Below are 24,924 nucleotides of genomic sequence, written 5' to 3'. Positions count from 1 at the left end.
ATGGTAATTGCAGCCATGAAATTAAAAGACGCTTACTCCTTGGAAGTAAAGTTATGACCAACCTAGATAGCATATTCAAAAGCAGAGACATTACTTTGCCAACAAAAGTCTGTCTAGTCAAGGCTACGGTTTTTCCAGTGGTCATGTATGGATGTTGGACTGTGAAGAAAGCTGAGCGCCAAAGAATTGATGCTTTTGAACTGTGGTGTTGGAGAAGACTCTTGAGAGTCCCTTGGACTGCAAGGAGATCCAACCAGTCCATTCTGAAAGAGATCAGTCCTGGGATTTCTTTGGAAGGAATGATGCTAAAGCTGAAACTCCAATACTTTGGCCACCTCATGTGAAGAGTTGACTCACTGGGAAAGACTTTGATGCTGGGAGGGACTGGGGACAGGAGGAGAAGGGGACGACAGATGAGATGGCTGGATGGCATCACCGACACAATGGATGTGAGTCTGAGTGAACTCCGGGAGTTGGTGATGGACAGGGAGGCTTGGCATGCTGCAATTCATGGGGTCACAAAAAGACAGACACGACTGAGCAACTGAACTGAACTGAAGGGGGAGAGAGCACTGTTAGGAGTAGGGTTAATTTATATTAACAACCCCTTGGTTGTTATGACCATATCATCCTTATGACCAAGAAAGGCCTCACTGAGAAGCTGACAAGGAAGTTAGGTAATACACCATACATTCATAAAGAGGAAGGGAGTTCCAGGAAGATGAGAAAGGGCCCAAAGGCCTAGAGGAGACAGTGGGCTTGGTGTGTACAAGAAACAACAATTAGGCAAGTGTAGCTGAGGTACAGTGACTCAGGAAAGTGACAGGAGATGAGCCCAGTGGTACCAGAACACTGAGAGTTTACATCATTCTGAATTAGATAAGAAACCATTACAGAGTTTTGAACAGAGAAATGCCATGAGCTGTGTTTTCAGAGAATTACTATGTGGTTATGTGGTAACTAGACCACAGACAAGAAGAGTTAAAGCAGGAAAGCCAGTTAGGAGGTCATGTGTTAGACCAGGAGAGGCAGAATGGCTTCCTGGACTGGGAGGATGAGAGTAGTGAAAGAGATACTAGCAGTAAGATTCAAGATATACTTTAAAGAAACAGCCCATAAGACCTGTAAGGAGAAAAGTGAAAGATGACGCCAAGATTCTGGCCTGAGCAACTAAGAAGTGGGTCTGGTTTACTAAGATGAGGAAGACAGCAGAAAGAGGAAGTAGGAGGGAGAGATATCAGGAGGTCAGTTTTGGATAAGTTAAATTTGAGATGCCATTAAACATCTAAGTGGACATACTGAGTAAGACCAAAAAATAAGGTTAGAACACTTACTATAAGTTAAAAATACACAGATTTCCAATGAATGCTTAGGCCTTGCCTTTTGGTGCTATTAATATGAGGCCTATCCTAACCAATAGATTTCCCTCATGCTGCTTTTACTGAATGGTTCACAAACCTACTGAAAAGGTTTTTAGAAGGGACCTACAACTGGGTCTTTCAAATCATTTCATAAACATTTCTGTTTAATTAAGTGTTTAAAGTGTACAAAGGTTTAAGATAAAAAATTGTTTTATTTAGAGGTTTTTATTTTAATCCACCTTAACTCAAAACTTTCTCATGCACTTTTTTAGACTCCCTCATAGCACCAAACTCATTATAAAACTGGTTGTTTCTGAAATATCACATCAGTCAGGCCAACAGGATATGGCAGTTCAAGCAACAGGGTTGATAGGAGACAAAGAAAGAATTACTGAATTTACAATAGCTAAAAAAATTTCACCAGGAAGTGACAAACACTGACAGAATCAGGTAACACAGGTATCATTTAATAAAAACCAACAAATATTGATCTATAAAATAGGAAATTATATTTAAGAAATAAAGATATTCCTTAATTTTTTTAAGATGTTTCTTAAAGAAACACTAGAATTCAGACTAACTTTACTGAACAATCCAGTAAATATGTAAGTGTTCTCAATCTTTAAAATACCATTTTATCTTTTCATTTTAATAGACTATAATAAATTGGTTTAAATCTTACATAAATCTTGATTCATAGAAATGTATGAAATTATTTCTCCTTGGGATAATTTTCCCATTTATTTTAAAATTTCTAACCTGCAAAGAGGGTTTTACCAGTCAGCATTTCAGCAAAGATGCAGCCTGCAGCCCACATGTCAATGGCTTTAGTATAATTATTAGGAGAAAGTAAAAGACGTGGAGATCTGTACCATTTAGTAACCAATCCTTCAGAAAGATGACCCTGAAAAAGAAACAAAAATATACTTTTTACTTTAGCTGAATAACAGTACATAAAACATGATTCATTAAAGCGCCCTTAATCTAAAAACAAACTGTAATTGTAAAATCCTTAAACAGTACTGGTGGTTTCTATGCCTTTTTTCAAGGCTCTTGCACTTCTGAGGCTGTATGGAGATTAAACTCCCCCTGTAACATATCATCTATAACATGATATTCTCATGAAGTATTCTGACCAAAGAATACTATAAGAATTTAGTGTTAACTCTAGGGCACATATTCACAACAGGTTTGAGAAGAGAAGCTATTTATCACTTCAAGTCAACAATGAAGTAGGTATGCTTTAAATCAATGAGAGAAAAGTCAGGCAAGAGTACCAAAGGTGAGCTATTCATAAAGCAATACCAACCTCCTTACTGACAACCCAGGGGATGTGGCTATACTGCACACGCCATTCCTAATCAATTTCACTACTTTTTATTTATGAAGTATTTGACAAAAACAGTTAAATATATGTTGCCTTGTTTCACTCTAAAAATAATGCTGAGAAAATATGAAGGTAGATATTAACACTCAGGTTAAGGAGTCTGCAGGTCATATAGTTTAGCTGGATGTAGAAACGGAACTCAATTTTAGATAGTGTAACTCCTAGTTCAGTGTTCTATCCACAATACTTCACTGTTATCCATAAAGACGTGGTCATCCATTTCATTTTGGTACTCAATTTTGATCCTGAAGTTTTTTTAAAGTTAAGTTATACTCAATGTGAGATGATACATGCAAATACCAAGATGTGTCTTAGATGTGTGCTATGGGAAGCCAAGCAAGCAGGCTTCCCAGGGATGGTTTATACCAAAACAGCTCCATTTTTACATTTTAAACATCACAGACCCATATATGATTTCATTTGAAAACTAAAAAACTAAAACTAAAGAGTTCAGCTCAAAAAATGTCATTAATTTCCTATACAAAAGCAAATTTTATTTAAGGCAAAGTTACTATGAATTCTTCTGCCTATTCTTATTGCCTACTTTATGTTTGTGCAAATTTAGATTTCAAACTAAGTTTGCTAAACAAAGCATAACAGAAGAGTATATCCAAACAAACAAAAAAAAGTAAAAACTGAAACAGCAACCTTCTGCCCTAAACACATGATATATCCTACTTTTAAGTAAGAGAGAGTTTCAGTTATTACAAATAACCAGAATTTGTATTTAACTAGGATCCCGTTCCACCTTCACTTCAAACACAGGGAGACTGTGAATGGAAAAAAGGTAGTATGCAAAGTTTAATACAATTAACTACAAATTCTGCCACAACACACAAAGGAAATTACAAGCACCCGTTTCTGATGATGTGTACAATTTAGAGGTCTGCCTCAACTGACTTTCCACATACCTTATGGGAATAATGGGGATCCATGATCCGTGCAAGACCAAAGTCACCTATCTTCAGCACCAAGTCTTCAGTATTAATGAAAAGATTAGCTGGTTTGAGATCTCTGTGCAGCACGTTTGCTGAGTGAATGTATTTGAGCCCACGCAGCAGCTGATACATGAAAAGCCTGGCGTGCTCTTCCAGTAAAGGGCCCTGCTCCAGCACATTAGCCAAGTCTGTCTCCATGTATTCCTGAACAATGTAAACACTGCTCAGTTCGGTAAGAGAGCCCACGTCATCCGTTAACTGGCTTCCACTAGGACCAAGAATTTCAAACACCTTCACAATGTTATCGTGGTCAAGTCTTCTAATAATTTTGATTTCGCGTAGAGCATGTTTGACACTCTGGGGATCAGTAAGGACAATTTTCTTGATGGCTACTCTTTTGTCACAGTCATTGTCTACAGCAGAAAAAACCAAGCCATTGCCTCCACAACCCAATGGTTTTAAGTCCATATACCTAGAGCCCAGATCAAAACCATGAATGTTCATGAGACTTTCAAATTTCTCTGCCATTTTTAAACCCTTACTATTGGCTTTTCCTTTCAAATTGTTGAACTTGTGTGAACAAGGAATAAAACTGGCATCAAAAGGAAAGATCTTTTAAAAAGGGAGAAAAAAATAATTCTGCGTCCACAGCAAGATGGTTTCTTGATGCTCATTGCATATGCCAACCAGGCCTGTTGAGTTCCCCTTAGATTTAAAGCTCAAAAAGCTCTACTCATACTGAGAATTAAAAAGATTGCAGTACTCATAGTTCAAGAAAGGGACAGCAACTCTGCAGACATTTAAAGAAAACACTCAAGAAACTCAAACGGAATGAAATGACATACTATGCACTCAGATTTACTGTGCTGAAGGATTTAACATTTAACAAAAATGTGAATAAATATGCACACAACAGGCTTCTATGAACATTCTCCTCACAGTGCAGATACATTCAGTGTTGGACTGGTCCTGAGCAGCATCATTCTAAGGTGCTGGTAAGCGCTATTTCCGTTTTGCTTCTTTTCTTCCTCTGTTGCTGTATATTTCAACAGGAAGCCCTGGCGGCTGTTGGTTAACAGAAGATGTCTTTTGTTAGTGATCAGGTGGCTCCAGCTCACCACAATCACAATCAAAGCTACCGTCCATCTTACTCTGATACAACCTGGAGGATGAGAAAAAAGAAGGAAAAGAGTCACCACTGCAGGAAATGCTCTTTTAATCAACTTTATAAAATGACACAAACTGGGCATTTAGCTATAAGCTACCACTGGTGGTGTATTAAACTTACATACATCACTAAATGGAAAGCTTACCCTCAATCAAAAATAGCTACCTATGTTATAAGCAATTCACATGTGTTGACTCAGGCTCCAGACCTCACCATACTAGATTCTTTGTATTATCTAGGTCATTAGGCCGTATAATTTCTTAAATGCCAATGAGCAAAGGAAAAGTTCATAATATTTTTACAGAATTCTTTAGAATTTTTCAGTAAAGCATTTGCAACATTTTTCTAAAAATACATACATAATATCTTAAAGTGTTAGTTCATTAAAGGGCATGTTTATTTATTAACTCTGCCTGACAGAGTTAATGCCTGACAATACCTAATGAACAAAAATGTAGCAGTACAAATAAGAAATTTGCCAAATATGCTCTTAAACTTACAAGGTGAACTTCGTAAGTTCACTTACAAAGGGGTGAACTTAAACAGTGAATTAACCTATGAATAAAGCCTATGAAATGTTTAACTTCACTGATGATCAAAAATATCAAATTACTTCATGAAGATGATATTTCAGATTGGAAAAATAGTTTGAATGAAGTGTCTCAACTGCAAATATCAAGTCTGGAGAGGAATGTAGAAAAACAGGAACTTTCCTACAAAAATGGTGAGAGTTTACAAGGGACAGTTAGGGAGTTTGGGATTGATATGTATACAAAATGTTATAATTAAAATGGATAACCAACAAGAACCTACTGTACAGCACAGAGAACTCTGCTCAACATTATGTGGCAGCCAGGATAGGAGGGGAGAGTTTAGGGGAGAATGGATACATGTACATGTATGGCTGAATCCCTCTGCTGTCTACCTTAAACTATCACATCATTATTAATCAGTTATAGTCCAATTTAAAATAAAAAGTTAATAAAAAATTAAAACAAAATAAAGTTATCATAAAATATTGGGAAAGAGTAAGAACATCAAAAAACAATTTGGCATTAAGTAGATACATAAGTAAATAAATAAATATCATACCTATGACTTGGCAATTTTTCTTCAAGGAAAATTCCCTAGATAAGTGCTTGCAAATGGATATACAGATGTTCACCTTTTTTTTTTTTTGGGATAGCAAAATAACAAAAACAGCTTAAACTTTCAACAATAAGAATAAATGAGTTATAGTCATACAGTGAACTACTATATAATAGTAAAAATGAAGATGGCAGAAATCATCAAATATATACTAAATTTAAAAAGCAAACTGCATACAGAAACATGCATGCTGCAACTAGTTATAGCAGGTGGATAAACATGCAAAATAAAGCTATTTTAAGGTACATTCAGATGTAGCAAAAGTATAAAAACGTAAGATTGATAAATAACAAATTAAAGATAATAATCACCTTAGGAATGAAGGAAGAAACAAGAATGGGGCGGGGGGATTACACAGCATGTTTCAACCAATCTTTAATGTGTTATTTTTTAAAAAACAACTGAAGTATGACAAATTATTAGAATGTTATAGAGTTAGGTAGAATGTAAATGAAGAGTTCATATTACAGGCGGAAACATAGGCAGACAAAAAGCAAAACACACATTAGATGGCAATAAGTGGTATGGAAAAATAAAATAGAAAAAAGAGACAAAGAGGGTAGTGAGGAAATGCCTCTCTGATAAGGTGTTACTGGAGCAAAGCTCTAAGGGAGGAAGTAAGGAGGTGGGTGGGCTTTAAGGATGTTATGTGGAAGTAACTGTTATAGACAGAGGGGGCTCCAATATAAAATAAAAAGTTTTAAAACATCAAAATAAAATAAATTTATCATAAAATATTGGAAAAAAGTAAAAACATCACAAAGCTATTAGGCATAAATAAATACACTAAGATGAGCATTTGTTTCATGTTCCAGAAGCAACTAGGAGACCAATGCAGTAGCTCATTTAAACATATTAATACACGCCTATAAGCATGTAATACAGCCTAGACCCTTAACCGAAAAGGCTTCCTGTTGCTGACTTTTGACCTTAAAGCTAGTATAGGTGCATATACAATGCTATTTTCTCAATGAGTCTCAAAGGACTGGAAATAGGACAGCTGCAATAATCCTTGGTTCAAAGAGCGAATTATAATTATTTAAAGGCAGGAGAAACTTTTATCAGTGAATGAAATAAAGCTGTCCATTCTGAACCTGAAGACATGACAACTTGCAATCACCTTCAGGTGTGGCTTAAGAACTGCTAGGACCAAACACATCAGCTATTTCACAGTGGTGAAGCTTCTATACAACAGAGGAATCTACCTTATTTCCCTGTCTGCTTCATTCATATTTCTATATACTTCACATGTGGAAATATATGATCCTGAAAAATAAGGTAACAGCATATGCTTCAATCTGAGCAAATCTTCAATTCTGAGAGATCCATAAATACGAAAAATAACTGTGTGAGAGAGAAACTGATAATACAAATAACTCAGAAACTAAGTAGATAAATGACCCCTCTTGCCCTGATGTAGACAATTCCTTAAAGATCAATCAAGTTTTAAGTTTTTGATAAATGCACATTTTTATGTCTGTTTAACAGACTTGACATAATACTAAAACCTCTAAGTACTCTCATAAGCTTCTAGTTCACTAACACAGCAATCAGAGACAAGCAGAAATAACGCTTCGCTAAAACACCACCACTCTCATTCACGAGAAAAGTATCACAGTAGAAACTCCATTCAGAGGATGAATTGCAGACTCAAGACCTCCATCCATATCGGGCCCCTTTCAATCTCAGTGAGATCAAGAAGCATTACAGACCAGAAACAAATGTAAGGATGAGAATGCCCTTTCGGAAATCTCAAAGACACTGGTCATCATTTACAGGGGTAAAGAATGGGTAAAAATTCATTTCAGGGAAGGTAAGAGCTTGTGCCTAGGCTGAGAGCTACAGAGTTCTCATTACAGACTCAGATGATGCCTATACTGAAAGCCTTGAGCAAACTTTACAGAAATATGAGACCACAATCTCAAGAAAGAATGTAATATTTATCAACTAAACTGTAATTCCACCAGACAGTGAGGACTGTACCAATAAAAAAAACTGGGATGGGGGAGTGGCGGAGGAAAGGTTGGGGAGTGCTTGCCTGTATAGTCGCCTCACTGCTCTGTGAGTAGTAGTCTTCAAAGTCCTTCAATATCTGTTAGACCAAAAGCTTTTTAGCACCTTTTCATCCAGGAGCTTGAAAAGTAAGCCCACCTTAATCAGTAAGTTGGAGGTAACGCCATACCTCTGTATGATAAAGTGGATCTAGTAAATGCTTCCAATTCAGTGCCCTCCATTCAGCAAGTATTTGCAAATTGTGTTATGTACTTGTCAGCATCCTAAGCACTGCAGATAAAATGGTAAGTAAAAATAGGCTTGACCCCTGCCCTCATGAAGTTTATAGTACAGCTGGAAACAAACAACAACAGGAAAAAAGGGAATGCAGAAGGGAAAAAGCAGTACAGGATGCTGTGAGAGCCTAGACACTGGGTGATCTGACCTAATTAGAGCAGTCAGGATATGCGCCTCTGGAAGCCATAAAAAGCCAAAGGCCTCCCATGCTCCTCCTTAGTGACTATGAAAACAGCTTCTTCCTTATCACTATGACCCTTACAGCAGTTACATTTCAAATCCTGATCTTGTCCAATCACCTCCACCTTTCACATCCACCAAGCAGTCATCGGGCATGCAACTGCAACTAAACTGGATCAGCAGATTACTGGTCAGTGCATCCTCCATCCACCTCAACAACCTCTAGAAATGTCTCATTTATACCATTTTCTCCACCATCTATCATGTTTAACTTCATAAAAGCAAAGTTCAAGGCTCAGACTCAAGATGTGCAGTTCTCCTTCCTTTTGCACTTTCTACACACTTCAAGGAAAGAAAGGGAAAACCAAGCCAGGACAGTAACTTTAAAATGACCCTTCCCACCACCTTTTTAATTTCTATGTCTCCAAATGTTTCCCATTCCTACTAATCTGAGTGCTGATACTGTGTTGCTTGGAGAGAGATCACTGGTTAAGTTTTAATTAGCTAAGTTGATGTTGCTTTGTTTTTAACAATTTGGTAAATAAAAATGAAGGGCAGAGAATGATTTATAAGAATGAAGCTGGCTCTTTGGTCTTCTTTTAGTGATTCACCATAACATGGAAGTAAAAGCTCTCTGTGTAGCCAGGCTGAGTACCAGCTTCCAACATTTACAAGATAGTTCCCTGAAACTACATTAGCCACAAATGTTGCCTCGAGCTTTTTCTTCCCTAAATTGCCTCCTGCTTTCTGTCACTTAGCTCACTCCATCACCAAGAGAAATGCAGGTACTCTAAGTCAGGCCTAAGTGTATGAAGTCATAAAACACAAAAGAAATAAATAAAAAAGACAGTAGAATAACTTCACTTTGCTTTCATGCATTGGAGAAGGAAATGGCAACCCACTCCAGTGTTCTTGCCTGGAGAATCCCAGGGACGGGGGAGCCTGGTGGGCTGCCGTCTATGGGGTCGCACAGAGTCGAACACAACTGAAGTGACTTAGCACCAGCAGCAGCCTCATTTCCACATTCTACAGAAATTCGATTTTCTTTCCCTTCTTACCCATGAACAACTTGGTCAGTGTCAGCAAGTACAAGTTTGAGGTGAGGGCCTTAAATATAAAGGTTACTTGCCTGATATTCCCTTCCATCTTCTATTCTGCTGCTTCTCAGGTTAAATGCTGACTTGGGTCATCTGGCCTGATCACACTCACTCACTCACTTACCCCCACCCCTCACCAGCTCTTGCCTATTTAGCTCTTCTCCAGGGTCAACCGAGTAACCTGAGTTAACTGGCATTCAGCCAGCCTCACATCTCAGCCAAAGCTCAGTTACTTTTGGAGAGAAGGGAAAGGTTGAGCTCTACTTACATTCACCTAGGACTGTTTCCTAACCCTGGCACAGAGAGGTGTTGTTATAGCAAATTCACCCTTCCCTAAGATCATGTTCTCAAGCTCTCATCAAAGCTACTAAGCTTCTAGGGCAGAGAAAGCCAAAGACTACAGCTTAACTGCTTGCTTATAGGCATTCCTGACAAAGCTCTTACTCCTAATGCAGGGTAGCCCACAGTTATCAGGGACCCCTCTCAGGATTTGGGCCTCAAGGAGGTCCGAAGTGCAAACCAGTGTCAGTGAATCATCTCAGGAACTCGGTGTGAGAGGGAGGACCTTAACACTTAAGCATCAAAGCCTAAGGGGCTTTTGCCTGCTATCAGTAACTGCCATTAGCTACAGAGACAGACTTTCAAAGATGGATGCTTACATAGCTTCTAACAAAGTAACCAGTTTTTTAAAAACTTCTCTTCTAGTCCTAACTTCTGTTCTTAAATTGTCTGAACCTTTGCCTAAATGCATTTTAACATTAGGGACTTCAACCATTTAAAAGGCCATTATAAGATAAACGTCATATGTTTATTTTGATGCTCATAACTAGTTGCTATTTACTCTAGGTACTCACATTGGAATATCAGAACTTTACAGATTAGATAAACTAGTCACATGATCTCTAAAGTGAAAGTGAAGTCGCTCAGTCGTGTCCGACTCTTAGCGACCCCATGGACTGCAGCCCACCAAGCTCCTCCGTCCATGGGATTTTCCAGGCAAGAGTACTGGAGTGGGGTGCCATTGCCTCCTCCGTTAACAGCGGCTAGGCATCCCCTTCCAATTCTAAAAGTCTATGACCTATGAAAGCACAGTACAAGTTTTCTAACCTGACTAGGTTTTGCTCCCACTTAATATACTAGGACGCCCAGAATGGTGGAACTGTGATTGAAATTGCTATAAAATTAACATTAAACATTTAACATAAAACATTAAACACAATCCCATCTACAAATTTATGGCTGGAAAATTTAAAATAATTGTAATAACCCTTCAACCCCTTCCTATCTTCCTCCTGTCAGAGCCGTCATTTCTAAGACTCTTCTCATAACCAATGGCAAGGAAACACTGGGGCAAATATATAAGCAGAAGACACTTGGGCAGCCTTCTTCTTCAAGTACCTTTGGAAATCTAACGATTCCAACTAAACAAAAATGAATACAAATTTCTATAGTAGTTGAGAGACAACTTATACAGTGTTACAGTAACAAATAACCCCCAAACCTCAGTGAGTAAAAAGACCTTTTAAATCTGGCTTATGCAACAAGTGAAACAGCTGTTATCCAAACTCCTGAAGGAGCTATACCACCTCTATCACAGCCACTCAATGTGCCAGAGGGAAAGAAATGAGAATATCTCACTGATATGTAACGTCGTGCATGCTCAGTCATGTCCAACTGCTCACAACTCCATGGACTGTAGCCCGCCAGGCTCTTCTGTCTTAAGGATTATCCTGGCAAGAATACTGAAGTGGGCTGCCATGTCCTCCAGGGGATCTTCCTGACCCAGGGATGGAACCCGCATCTCCTGTACTGGGAGGCAGGATCTTTACCACTGATCCACCTGGGCCGCCCCACTGATTCGTAAACCTTCATCCAACAAATCATACACTTCACTTCTACTCATATTTTACTGACCAAAGCAGGTCACATGGTGGCACCAACTTCAAGGCAGTAGGGAAATGCCATCCCAAAATGGCCCAGAAGCAGTTTTTAAGAGCTTTCACTGTTTGTTTCAATTCTTCCATCCATCCACTACATTTTTATTCAACAAAACCTTGAGTGCTTATCAAATGCCAGGCACTGTCTTAGGCATTAAGGTATAGAAGGCATCAAATTGGTTAAAAAAAAAAAAGCCTCATGGAGCACGTACTCCTAGAGCATTGTATTCCACTGCAGTAGATTCCATTGTAGTAGACTTCTCTCTGTCCACTAGGCTTGCTTTCTCTTTTCCATAGCATTTTCCTTCCTTTGTCTTTTGCCATCCATCCCCAATCTCATTTAATCTACCCTCTAATCTTCAAATCCTCTAATCTTCATTTTCTAGGGCACCACTCCCTTCCCCCTTGCTGCAGTTCTATTTTTAAAGGTTTGGGACTAAGTACCTTTACTGACATTTTCTGAGCATAGTTCCTGATGGCAGGCACCTTAAACACTATTGAATGAATTAATGTAAATAACATATTCTACTTGGTAGGAGAAAGCTTTGGAGAACACAAGCTCTACCCTCAATTTTTTCAGAATTTGATCACATTCTGACCTACCATGTGGGAACATCGGTGATGACTCCAGATACGGTGCTTTCCTTTCCAGGCATTAGCTCAGGAGCCTCACCCTATGGTGAACATATAGGTCTGCCAACACACGAAGAAAGCAATTGATTTCAACCCAGTTGGACTGGAGAAACAGAAAAACGTTAGCTGTTATAGCTCCTAGTTTGTTTTGCTGAGGTAGTGGAGAGGGACTGCACCACTGAAGCAGTGCCCTATATAACCAGATGAGCAGGACTCTGTAAAAAGTCCTGCTAGCTTAGCAAGTAGGTATTGTGAAGATATGGAAGATCATGCCAGTACTCTCTGATTGTACTGTTCTTTATCCCATGTTAGGAGAATCTGAAAGCACCACAGCTTTCCAGACTGGCATCAAATACAACGGCTGTTATTTCTGAGCTAACCCTGGTGAGGGTCTGAAGAAGGTCCCACTGCTCAAGGCCACATAAAACATGTCTGGACCCCCACCAAATGGAGACAATCACATGCTTATTTAAGAGTGTGCTCAATTTTTAAAAAAAATTATTCAGAATGGCATATAGCTTTTCTGGAATATCTTTTCTCCTTTGTTTCTCATTTTCTCCAAACCTAAACAAGAAAGCTTGTAAGATAGAAAATAGTGTAAGTAGGAACTTGCCTGATGGTCGAGTGGTTAAGCATCCACCTTCCAATGCAGGGGACACAGGTTTAATCCCTGGTCCCAGAAGATTTCACATGCTATGGAGCAATGAAGCCCAGGCATCATAACAATTGAGCCTGAGTTCTAGAGACTGTGAGCCACAAGGAAGACCCTATGTGATGCAACTAAGACCTGATGCGGCCAAATTAAAAAAAAAATAGCATAAGTCTCTTATCAGAGTCACATGACAGTTTGATACTGCTGAAAACTTCTCATCTGATGTCACCAACCCCATATTAAAAACAAAGAAGCACGAACTAAAGTGATCTGAAGTTTAGTCCAGGATCTGTGGCGAAACTAGCTTTGTAATCAAAGCCTCTCATATTACTATGTCTCAGGTCCTCATCAGGAAAATGATGTAGCTAAACTCCATGATTTCTACAATCTCTTCCAGCTCCAAAATATTTTAAGTTTAGTGAAAAACTCAGGATTTCCACTTCTGATTAAAATGCAGAAAGTTGCAAGACACCATTACTCTCTTCCGATAAACCATGATAAACTGAGTAAGCTGCTGCTGCTGCTGCTAAGTCGCTTCAGTTGTGTCCGACTCTGTGCAACCCCATAGACCAGGCTCCCCCATCCCTGGGATTCTCCAGGCAAGAACATGGGAGTGGGTTGCCATTTCCTTCTCCAACACACGAAAGTGAAAAGTGAAAGTGAAGTCGCTCAGTCGTGTCTGACTCTTAGCTACAGAACTGTAATTAAGAAATACACCTGAAAGCTAAGGATGCAAAGAACTCTAAACTCTAGAAAATATCAAGCCCTTCCTAACACAAGAGATCATGGTTATTCTCATTTCTCATAAAGTTGCAAGAGAACAAGATATTTTCCACTAACAGGACGAAGAAGCCGCCAGTCAAATTTATAAACAATGATATTTGCCGCACGCGGGTTCAGGTAACAGATTAGAATTCAGAGGAAGCCCAGTTACAAGCCCTACCTGCCAATCCTTCCCCACGGGTCTTCACTGAGAGTACAAGTCTGAAGCCAAGTCAGAAAAGCTGAGAGAAAACCTCATGAAGCATATGGGCATCCATTTTGTCCAGGACAGATGCCCCTCTCAAGGTGGAGGTCAAGACAGGAAGTATGAGATAAATCCCTCAAAGGCACTCTTGAGTATAAGGCAAATATTCTTCCTAAGAAAATGGGCAAAAACCTGATGTAAAGAAAACCGGAGGTGGTACTGGAAATCAAAGAAAATGTCCAAGCAATCCAAAGAGCCAGCAGCAAGGCTGAAAAGTAGTTCAGAAAGCTGACATGATTTACAAAGCTGACAGGGCAGAAGTATGTGATGAGACAATGGGCAAAAACTTCCCCAAACTGATAAAGACATCAACTCACAGACCTGGAAGGTCAATGAACTGCAAGCAGGATAAATACAAAGAAAAATCTAGGCACATGATAAACTGTTGAAAGTTAGAGAGCGGGAAGGTCAAGAGCAACTCTTAAAAGCAGCTATGAAAGAGAAAAAAGTATATACTAGGGAAAAACAATAGGAACAAAGGCAGACAAACACAAAAGCTAAAGACAACAGAACATCATCTCTCAAGTGTCGAAAGAAACAACCAGCCCAGAAGTCTACATCGAGGGAAACATACTTCAAAAAGGACAAAACAAAAACATTTTCAAAGAGAAAAAAATGAAAAGAATTTGTCCAACAGATTCTCATTACAAGAAACGCTAAAAGAAGTTTGTTATCATGAAGATGAACCAAATGGAAGATCTACAGAAAGCATAAATAATTGGAAAAAGCAAAAAGCCTTAAAAAAAAACAACCCAATCCACACGTTTAAATGTCTTTAAGAGACTATTGATTGTTTAAAGCAAAAGTAGTAATGTACTGGGGTTACAGCATATGTAGAAGTAAAACATAAGAGCACAGTGTGTTTCAAGAGGGTGACCTGAATCATGCGGTCTTAAGGTTTGCAGTGTTAGTGAAGTAGTTTATACTGTTTAAAATAGACTGTGAAAATAAACTGTGAAAAATAGACTGAAAAAAAAAAAAAGGCTCAGGGGTCATCCTTAAACACCTTCTCCCTTTTTGGTCATCTGTCGTTGCTGTATGTGCTGTTTTAGTCAAGAGTCGTGTTCGACTCCTTTGCGACCCCACGGACTGTAGCCTGCCAGGCTCCTCTGTCCATGGAATTTTCCAGGCAAGAATACTGGACTGGGTTGCCACTTCCTTCTGCAGGGGACCTTCCTGACCCAGGGATCAAATCCACATCTCGTGCATTTCCTGCATTGGCAGGTGTATTCTTTACCACTTAGCCACCTGGAAAGTTCCTTTTTGGTCATTATGTTTACTTAATAATATCCCATCAAGGGGAGTGAAGGGAAAGAAAAAGAGAAAACTAAAATCACCAATTGTAAGTAATGATTCATTTTGCTAGGCAGTTTTTGTGTAATTTTTACATCAATAATAATACAAACTAATACATTAGCATTTAAATACCACAGATTCACTGACACTTTCAAAGAAGATAAAAATTTACCATGTTACTCAAGACAAAGACACATATTTTATTATTTTTCCCACATATTTTAATTGAAATAATTTTTAGAGGCTCTACTTTATAACTTAAAAGTATACAGTTTTTAAGAATTTAAGAACTACATTATGGAATACAGTTCAAAAAGTTTTAACTTGAGGATATAAATAACATTATCTGGTACATATTTATCTTACATTATCAGCTTTTATAAAAGCAATTAGTGAAAAAATTTGTATTACAAAGGAAATCACAGCACTGAACATGAGAATAGATTTTTTTAAATATAGAACAACAGAAAGCCTAAGAATGTATTATATATGAAGCATACTACTCTTACACTAAATCCTCCTAACAACACTGCAAAATGGGTCCTGAGATTTTTAGAGAATTTAAATAATGCATTAAAAGTCACACACACTGAGAGCCAGAATTTGAACTTCAGGTTTCAGTCCAAAGCCCATGATCTTCTTTCTAATAGTAATGTAATTTATTGACAAGTACACTGTACCTTTCTTCCCAACCCTAGTGTTTCTTATAGACAGGACATTCTTCCGCATAACCAGAATACAATCATCAAAATCAGAAAATTGACACTGGCATAGTATTACCACCTAATACTCAGATCCCATTTAAGTTTTTGCAACTGTACCAATAATGTACAGAGAGCTAAAAAACTCAGTTCAGAATCATGTTACAATGACTACAATGCAATCTTTAACATATTTTTCCCTTCAGAAATTTAAGGGAGCCAAACATTTTATAGGTGCACAAAAATTTACTGAGCACTTGGCATGTGTCAAGCAGTGTTCTATGGCACAGTGGAGAATAAGACAATTAAGGTTCTTCTGCTTCCAAACAGTTTACACTCTAATGAGAAAAGACCAACAAGTAAGTATAACTTCAGGTTTGGCCAAGTGCTCTGATGGAGTGGCTTGGAAATGGCCATCTAAAATGCTGCAACCCGAATAGTAAACGGAAGCAGCGCTACTAAGAGATGGAACAAGAGGATCCCAAACAGGGGAAAGAAATACAATCTAGATCAGGATGTAACTTGGAATTTTGGAGGAAAAGAAAAGAAGCCAGTGTACTGACGGTGTCCTTAGTAAAGGGAGCAGGGAGTGATGCGAAAAAGAGGCACGATTCTGAATTTTATAACTAAGAAAGCTATTGAAGAATTTTAAGCAGACAGCTGGCGTGGTTCCATTTCCATGTTTCCAAGATAATTCTAGCTACTGGGAGGAGAAGGCACTGAAGAAGATGGTCAAGTGAAAGCAGAGACCAGTTAAAAGCTATTTCAGCAGGCCACATGAGATAGCGGCGACTGAGACCAGGCTGGTAGAAATGAGGAAGAAAACCAGGACAACCCGAATATTCTGGAGACCAAGAAAACCTGGCGATGGATTGGATATGGTGGATGATACAGGGAAACATAGGTTTTAAGCATAACTCCTAGGTGCCAATTACTGAGATGGGGGAGACTGGGATAACACTATAAGAGAAGGAGTTCTATTTTGGACACATTAAGTCTATTCAGGTGAGATATTTAAACCAGAAACATATATTTGATAATTATTCACATGTAGATAGTGCTTTATTGACTATGCCAAAGCCTTTGACTGTGTGGATCACAATAAACTGTGGAAAATTCTTCAAGAGATGGGAATACCAGACCACCTGACCTGCCTCTTGAGAAACCTGTATGCAGGTCAGGAAGCAACAGTTCGAACTGGACATGGAACAACAGACTGGTTCCAAATAGGAAAAGGACAACGTCAAAGGTGTATATTGTCACCCTGCTTATTTAACTTATATGCAGAGTACGTCATGAGAAACGCTGGGCTGGAAGAAACACAAGCTGGAATCAAGATTGCCGGGAGAAATATCAATCACCTCAGATATGCTGATGACACCACCCTTATGGCAGAAAGTGAAGAAGAACTAAAAAGCTTCTTGATGAAAGTGAAAGAGGAGAGTGAGAAAGTTGGCTTGAAGCTCAACATTCAGAAAATGAAGATCATGACATCTGGTCCCATCACTTCATGGGAAATAGATCACTGCAGATGGTGACTGCAGCCATGAAATTAAAAGATGCTTACTCTTTGGAAGGAAAGTTATGACCAACCTAGACAGCATATTGAAAAGCAGAGACATTACTTTGCCAACAAAGGTCCGTCTAGTCAAGGCCATGGTTTTTCCAGTGGTCATGTATGGATGTGAGAGTTGGACTGTGAAGAAAGCTGAGCGCCGAAGAATTGATGCTTTTGAACTGTGGTGTTGGAGAAGACTCCTGAGAATCCCTTGGACTGCAAGGAGATCCAACCAGTCCATTCTGAAGGAGATCAGCCCTGGGTGTTCTTTGGAAGGAATGATGCTAAAGCTGAAACTCCAGTAATTTGGCCACCTCGTGCTAAGAGTTGACTCACTGGAAAAGACTCTGATGCTGGGAGGGATTGGGGGCAGGAGGAGAAGGGGACGACAGAGGATGAGATGGTTGGATGGCATCACCGACTCAGTTGACATGGGTTTGGGTAGACTCCGGGAGTTGGTGATGGACAGGGAGGCCTGGCGTGCTGCAATTCATGGGGTCTCAAAGAGTCACACACGACTGAGCGACTGAACTGAATGAACTGAGATAGTATTTTAAAAACTAAATTGAATGAGACTATCTATGGACAGAACTAAGAGAAGAGGAAGAAAGTCCAGGACCAACCTCTGTGTGCTTAGTCGCTCAGTCGTGTCCAACTCTTTGCAACCCCAAAGACTGAAGCCCATCAGGCTCCTCTGCCCATGGGGTTTCTCCAGACAAGAATACTGGAGTGGTTTGCCATGCCCTCCTCCAGGGGGATCTTCCCAACCCAGGAATCGAACCTAGGTTTCCTACACTGCAGGTGGATTCTTTACCAGCTGAGCTACCAGGGAAGCCCAGACCAACCTCTGGGATATGCCAATACTTAGAGGCAGGAGAGGAGAGAGAAGCCTGTTAATGTATGACAAGGTGTGAAGTAGGAAGAAAACAAAAATATGTGTCCCATAAACTAAGAGAAGCAGGTGAATAGGCAGGAAACTGTTAACAATACTGAATGCTGCTATAAGATCCTTTAAGATGGATTTGGTAAATGGTATCGCTGGTAACCTTGACTTAAGAGTACTTTCAGTGGTGAGATGGTGACACAAGTCTGGAGTTGAAGAACAAAGCAAAGTGGAAGGAGAACACAAAGATAGTTCTTGAAAATATGCTTCAAAGTAGACTAGAGAAATGAGGCAATAGCTAGAAGAGAAAAATGTGGAATCAGGAGAGGGTTTGTAAGAGATTTCTACTCTATATCTACACTGTCCAGTACAGAAGCCAATAGCTACACAAGGATACCAAGCAAGTAAAATATAATTAGCATGACTAAGGAACTGATAATTTTTGTTTAAATAGCCAAATGTGGCTAGTGGCTACTGTATAGCTCTATAGCACATTTGTATATCAATAAAGATACCTGGTTCGATCCCTAGGTCAAGAAGATCCCCGGAGAAAGGATTGGCTATCCACTGCAGTATTCTTGCCTAGATAATTCCAAGAACAGAGGAGCCTGGAGAGCTACAGCCCATGGGGTTGCAAAGAGTTGGATTGGTACTTTTACTTTTCACTTTTTCAAAGACAGTCCAATAGAAGGGGCAAAATTCATGAGGCAGGCAAGAGACGAGTCCTTAAGAAGCTAAGAGAACGGGACTCCCCTGGTGGTCCAGTGGTTAAGACTTCACTTTCTAATGCAGGGGGTGATGCTTCGATCCCTGGTCAGGGAGCTATGATCCCACATACCTCTTGGCCAGAAAACCAAAAGGTGAAACAGAAGCAATATTGTAACAAGTTCAATAAAGACTTTAAAAATGGTTCACATCAAAAAAATATTAAAAAAAAAAAAAAGATCAAGAGAAGGAATTTAGAGCACAAGTGGAGGAATGTACTAGGGATATACATGAATGAAGCAAGGCAAGAAATCATGTAATTGGTGGGAACCAACAAGATTTAAAATCAGAATCTTAAACATAAAACTAAATACAGGCTGTAAGAAGCTGAGAACAAGGGAAAGGGAAGGTAATTCAAATTTACTGAGTGTCCATTAAGTGCCAGGCATTTTCTGAGTGGGGATTCTTTGGTGGCTCAGCAGTAAAGAATCACCTACAGTACAAGAGAAGTGGGAGATGTGGGTCTGATCCCTGGGGTCAGGAAGCTCCCCTGGAGAAGGAAATGGCAACTCACTCCAGTATTCTTGACCAGAAAATTCCATGGACAGAGGAGAATGGAGGGCTACCAGTCTATGGGTTCACAAAGAATCGGACATGACTGAGTACACACACACATTTTCTAAGTAAAAAACTATTTCTGTTACTCAGAACCACCACCTTTTAAGTCTCATTTTACAAACAAGAGCACTGCTCCAAAAGATAAAGCAAGTTCACCAAAATCATGCAAGATTTGGAAACAGGTCACTCTGACTTACTCTAGGGTTACAATCTTCCCACTGCATAAGGTGGAAGGTTAAGAACCACTCAATGTTTCTACACCTGGAAATAACACAAGAAAAGGCAGATCAATCTGGCAGCTATCGACAACTGCCAAAAAACCTGGAGATATTACGCCAGAGGCAAAAACTGTCCCCTCAATGCTACCCATAAGATAATTAAGGAACACTTACTTAACAGGTTATTTATTTTAAATATTTACATACTTGGCCAAACCAGATCTTAGTTACAGCCTTTGGGATTTTCAGTTGTGACATGCATACTCTTAGTTGGGGCATGTGGGATCTCGTTCCCTGACTAGGGATTGAACTAAGGCCCCTGCATTGGGAGTGTGGAGTCTCAGCCCCTGGACCACCAGGGAAGTCCCTAACAGTTTATTTTTAATATTTTTAAATCCAAGTGTTTGAGACAAATGGGGAAATAGATATTCTTGCAGCTTAGATTCGGAGAAGGCAATGGCACCCCACTCCAGTACTCTTGCCTGGAAAATCCCATGGATTGAGGAGCCTGGAAGGCTGCAGTCCATGGGGTCGCTAAGAGTCGGACACGACTGAGCAACTTCACTTTCATGCATTAGAGAAGGAAATGGCAACCCACTCCAGTGTTCTTGCTTGGAGAATCCCAGGGATGGGGGAGCCTGGTGGGCTGCTGTCTATGGGGTCGCACAGAGTCAGACACGACTGAAGTGACTTAGCAGGAGCAGCAGCTTAGATTATCTACACTATTGAACACAGGAGTATATTAGAAAATTGGCATTGCTTTATAATAACTACTAAACTAATACCTAGGCATTTAGGGATGTAGGTAGTTAGAAACCTACCATCACTCCAACTTGTAAATTAGGAGGAAATTATTAAATTAAGTTTAAGTGAAGTGAAGTTGCTCAGTCCTGTCCGACTTTGTTGTGACCTCATGGACTGTTGCCTGCAAGGCTCCTCCATCCATGGGATTTTCCAGGCAAGAATACTGGAGTGGATTGCCATTTCCTTCTCCAGGTGATCTTCCCAACCAAGGGATCGAACCTGGGTCTCCCACATTGCAGGCAGACTCTTGACCATCTGAGCCATCAGGGAATCCCAAATTAAGCCTAATCAGTTATTAAATTACAGCTCAAATAATTTTAAACTTAATGTGGGCAAAGATCATCTAAATATGTGCTGTCCAATACAGTAGCCACTAACTTCATGCAGCGAAGAATAAATTAATTAGAAATACATATAATTAAAAATTCAGTTCCTTGGGTATACTAGCCACCTGTCAAATGCTCAACTGTCATGTGGCTAGTGATTATCTCACTGGACAACACAGAGTAAAATACTAATACTTCTATCATCACAGAAAGTTCTACTGGACAGTGATTAGATTCTCAATCTTCCTTTTGATGTTTTTTAGGAGGGTCAATGGAAAGAGCAACTCAGAAGACCTGAGTTTTCCAAATCAGTCACTAACCAGCGGAGCAACTTATGTATGCATCACTTAGCAGTGTTGCCAGAAATGAACATGGGTTTGAATCACTTGAGAATCTAGTTAAACTGTAGCTTCTAAATAAGTCTTGAGATGGGGTCAAGATTCTGCATTTAATTCCCAAATGATGCTAATACTACTGGTCCAGAAATCACCCTGTACCAAGATTTTAGATCACTCTGGGCCTCAGTTTCTTGAGCAGTCAAATGATGTACCTGGGGGAAGATAAAATGTCCATGACTCCTCCGTAAAAACTAACATTTTATAGTTTTATGGTTGTACAGAATTAAATGCACATAGATTTCTCACATTCTGAAGAGACAGTATCTTTCCTGAAATAAATTTTTTTCCCTATGAAAAAGACATCAAATTTAAATGAAAATCAATGGAAAAATGTCGTTTGCTACAATCTCTGTATACTTTTTCAGAAATGGATTTAAAAGGTAGACATGTTATGTAAGATAAACCTTTTAAAAAGTATCAAAGGGGATACACTACACTTTCCAAATATGCAGTTCAGAAGGAAAAAAAACACTGGTGGATTCTGCCCATGCCACTATTACTTTAAAGGAATCAGTTCCACATGAAAAGCAACTCCCAAGGGGAAAAAAACCCAGTAACTACAATAACATTTTTGTTTTTGTAAAGTCTCAATCAGGACTGAGCAATAAAACCAACCAAAATCTCCGTATCTCTAGCAGGCTATAGGGTAACGTTAAGAGTCCACAAAACAGGCTAAAGGAGCTGACAGTGGGAAGCCAACAACGCTACAAAGAATTTACTATTGAGGCATGTTCTATTTTAACAGGGGCCCTAAAGTAACACAGAATTCAAGTGGGCAATGCAAACACAGAACTGGAAAGCAACAGGGAGGCTCATCATCATTTCATAAGTCAATACCTCATAGAAGGAAGACAGACTAACACAACCAGTTTATAAATTCTGAATTAAGCATGACAGGTAATTACCTACATTCTTAAAACACAAACACACACTGGAAATACACGTTCAACCTCTAAAAGGCTTTTGAAAGTCTTTAATACTTTCTACTTGTATTTTTATATTTACTTTAGTAGGAAGTATATTTTAAAGTTTTAACTAAACTTTATTAAAGTTCCCCTATATAAATCATGCAATGTTCTTCCAAAATCTCTTCAAAGATTTAATTCACATTAATACACTTTACTGCCCACAAAACCATTCAAATAAATCACTGAGAAGATACACAAAGAAAAATATGAGAATGGCGAGTTTTTCTTCTCACTTTTAAAACACATTGTTATTCTCAATCCCCATTTTTCTCAATCTTATTTTAGGCCAACCTGCTAAACAATGGCTTTCTACAATCAGTCAAAATATTTTATTACCAAATTTCAATGTAAACCTTAAATTTGGAACTATACAATCAGCTTATCTAAGAAAAGGACTGATGAAAAAATAGTGCCTATAACAATACCTATTTTAACTTTTAAATTATTATATATTATAGTCTATTAAATTAATATAGATTAGAAAAAAGGAGAAAGCACTATATATAATTCCACCAGAGTGAAATGCTCATGTTCAGAGCTTTATCTGATTAAACACTGCTGTAGTTTTACAACACAAACTAATTTCTAGATAGTACAAAGTTAACTTTTACATTACCAATGAAAACAAAAAGGTTAATTTCTATCTATACCATAAAAGTACTATCTGTAAAAAATCCATAAGAAACCTCTCTCATCAATAGCCAAGGAACTGCTGTGGCACTGGCCAAAAAGTTCCCTCCGGTTTTCACCTAACATTTTACAGGAAAACCCAAATGTACTTTTTGGCCAACCCATAGGATCAAATATTTCATTGCCCCAACTGACTAGCAATTAATTTTACCTTTCTTTTCAACAAATGTTACCAAATTCCACCTGCAAGATATAAGATATCCCTTTAAAATGCAATTTCAGAAGCCATTACTTTTTTAGAGAATCTGTGGCTCCTCTGTGTGATAGAGAATTATAATGTAGACAGGAGCATTTTAGCCTATCATTAAAAAAAAAAATAGTGTATAAAAAAAAAAGGGCCACGTAGCAGTCCGTGGGCAGGATGAGTCATCACCCAACTCAAAACTTGCAGCACTTCGAAGCTTCCTCCTACCCGACCCCATCCCCTTCAGCAATGTACCCTGAGTCAGCAAACCTTACTATTTTCTCAGTTATGAATTCTCACGATGTTTAAACGAACTTATGCAAAATGCTGCAACACTTTTAGTACTAACATTTGTCATTAGAACACGTACTTTTTCTATCGCAAAATTAACTGATCTTCAAATCAATCTTCTCTGGATTCTTTCTTAATCACAGAAAGTAGCAAACATTTTTAATCCTCTTTTGCAAATAACTGAACTACAAAATATGGTCATAAAGGTTTTTATAAATAATCCTCCATTTCCCAGAGCTCTTTTTCTAACAGTAATTCTTAGGTGATTGAAACACCTCGTGCTCAAATCTGGTATATTTCCTAGACGACTGCAATTCTTGAATTCAGGACACCAATAAGCAATTTTACAAGTTTCACAAGGCAATTCTTACTCAGTGATGTAGCACATATATGTGAAAGGACTCTGCTCCTTGGCATATAGCAAGCCCTTCCTAAACATGTCTGAACAACTACCCATTCAAGAAATGTAAAGCCTCTGCCACCGATTACCAAGCATATTTCAAACATAAGCATCTGACATTCTAAGAAGAAACTCTAGAGGCAATTTCCTTTCAGGGCCCACTCCTGTTTGATCCCTTCAATCTTCTAATTAGACTACTCTTTCCATTTCAGTTCCCCAACGTTCAAGAGAGAGGATGCGTCCAATCAGAGCTTTAAAAAATAACAAGGCTAGACGACTCAAACAATCGGAAAAGTACTCTGAAGCTGTTATCGCTCTATTTTGTCCCCTGTTAATTTTTCTTTCCTTTGATAAATCATCTTGTATCTGTAAAAAAAAAAAAAAAAAAACTCAGACTGACTTTGGAGGGCATTTTTAGCGATGAAGGAAAAGAACACTAATTGTGCTGCAAATGCAGTACCTCACGTTAGTGGACCTTTCCCAATGAGCGAGCAAAGGTAGAAATAAAAAGGAAAGGAATCGAAAAGATCCTGCTTCGGAACGCTCCCACCTAACACCTGAACCAGTCTTACCAATCAAGGAACAAAAAGCGGCCAAAAAAATCCTTACTTTTCAACGAACCTCACCAAGTCAGAGAAAAATGCACCGAGAAGCGAGGAAGCTCTTTTTCAGTGAACCGACAAAACAAGTTTTCATTTGGGGACTTTCAAGGACCACCCCCGCTGCGCGTCCCGAACGCAGCTCAGACAAGGCTGTAGTAAAGGGAGGGGGAAGAAATTAGGAATCCCAATTTGGAGGAGTTTTTCTGTACCTCCTTAGCGGCCAGATTCAACTCGGGCAGAGGACTTCGGGGCTCCGCGCCGAGTCGAGTGACCGGCGCGCTACGCAATGTGCCGAGTGCACTGGGAGACTTTGCCCGGCCGGAGTCAGCTGAGGCCGAGTCACCGGAGTCGGATGGGGGAGGAGACGCGGGAGCATTTCGAAAGGCGGCGTGCCAGGAAGGCTAGACTCCGCGCCACCTCACGCGGCTGGGGCGAGTCACCCCTCCCGGCCGCCGCCCCGCGTC

The 24,924-nt window shown here is 39.2% G+C and overlaps 1 protein-coding gene across 5 annotated transcripts in view; it reads right to left on the bottom strand.

Annotated features, from left to right (window-relative positions):
* Window positions 1–24,924, bottom strand: part of MAPK6 (mitogen-activated protein kinase 6) — a 34,256-nt gene that overhangs the window by 8,726 nt on the left and 606 nt on the right. The window contains exons 1-4 of one of the 5 annotated variants that reach the window (XM_010836745.1): window positions 24,670–24,914; window positions 12,110–12,199; window positions 3,660–4,848; window positions 2,121–2,265 (exon numbers count right to left, since the gene is read on the bottom strand). In XM_010836745.1, the coding sequence (XP_010835047.1) occupies window positions 2,121–2,265; window positions 3,660–4,214 (700 nt within the window). In that variant the 5' untranslated portion in view covers window positions 4,215–4,848; window positions 12,110–12,199; window positions 24,670–24,914. The other 4 variants (XM_010836743.1, XM_010836748.1, XM_010836747.1 and 1 more) reach the window with 4 other exon arrangements.

Source organism: Bison bison, unplaced genomic scaffold (genome assembly GCF_000754665.1).
Source record: "Bison bison bison isolate TAMUID 2011002044 unplaced genomic scaffold, Bison_UMD1.0 scf7180017864066, whole genome shotgun sequence".
Taxonomy (NCBI): domain Eukaryota; kingdom Metazoa; phylum Chordata; class Mammalia; order Artiodactyla; family Bovidae; genus Bison; species Bison bison.
Note: the sequence above shows the minus strand (reverse complement) of the source record. Positions and strands in the feature narration are given on the sequence as shown.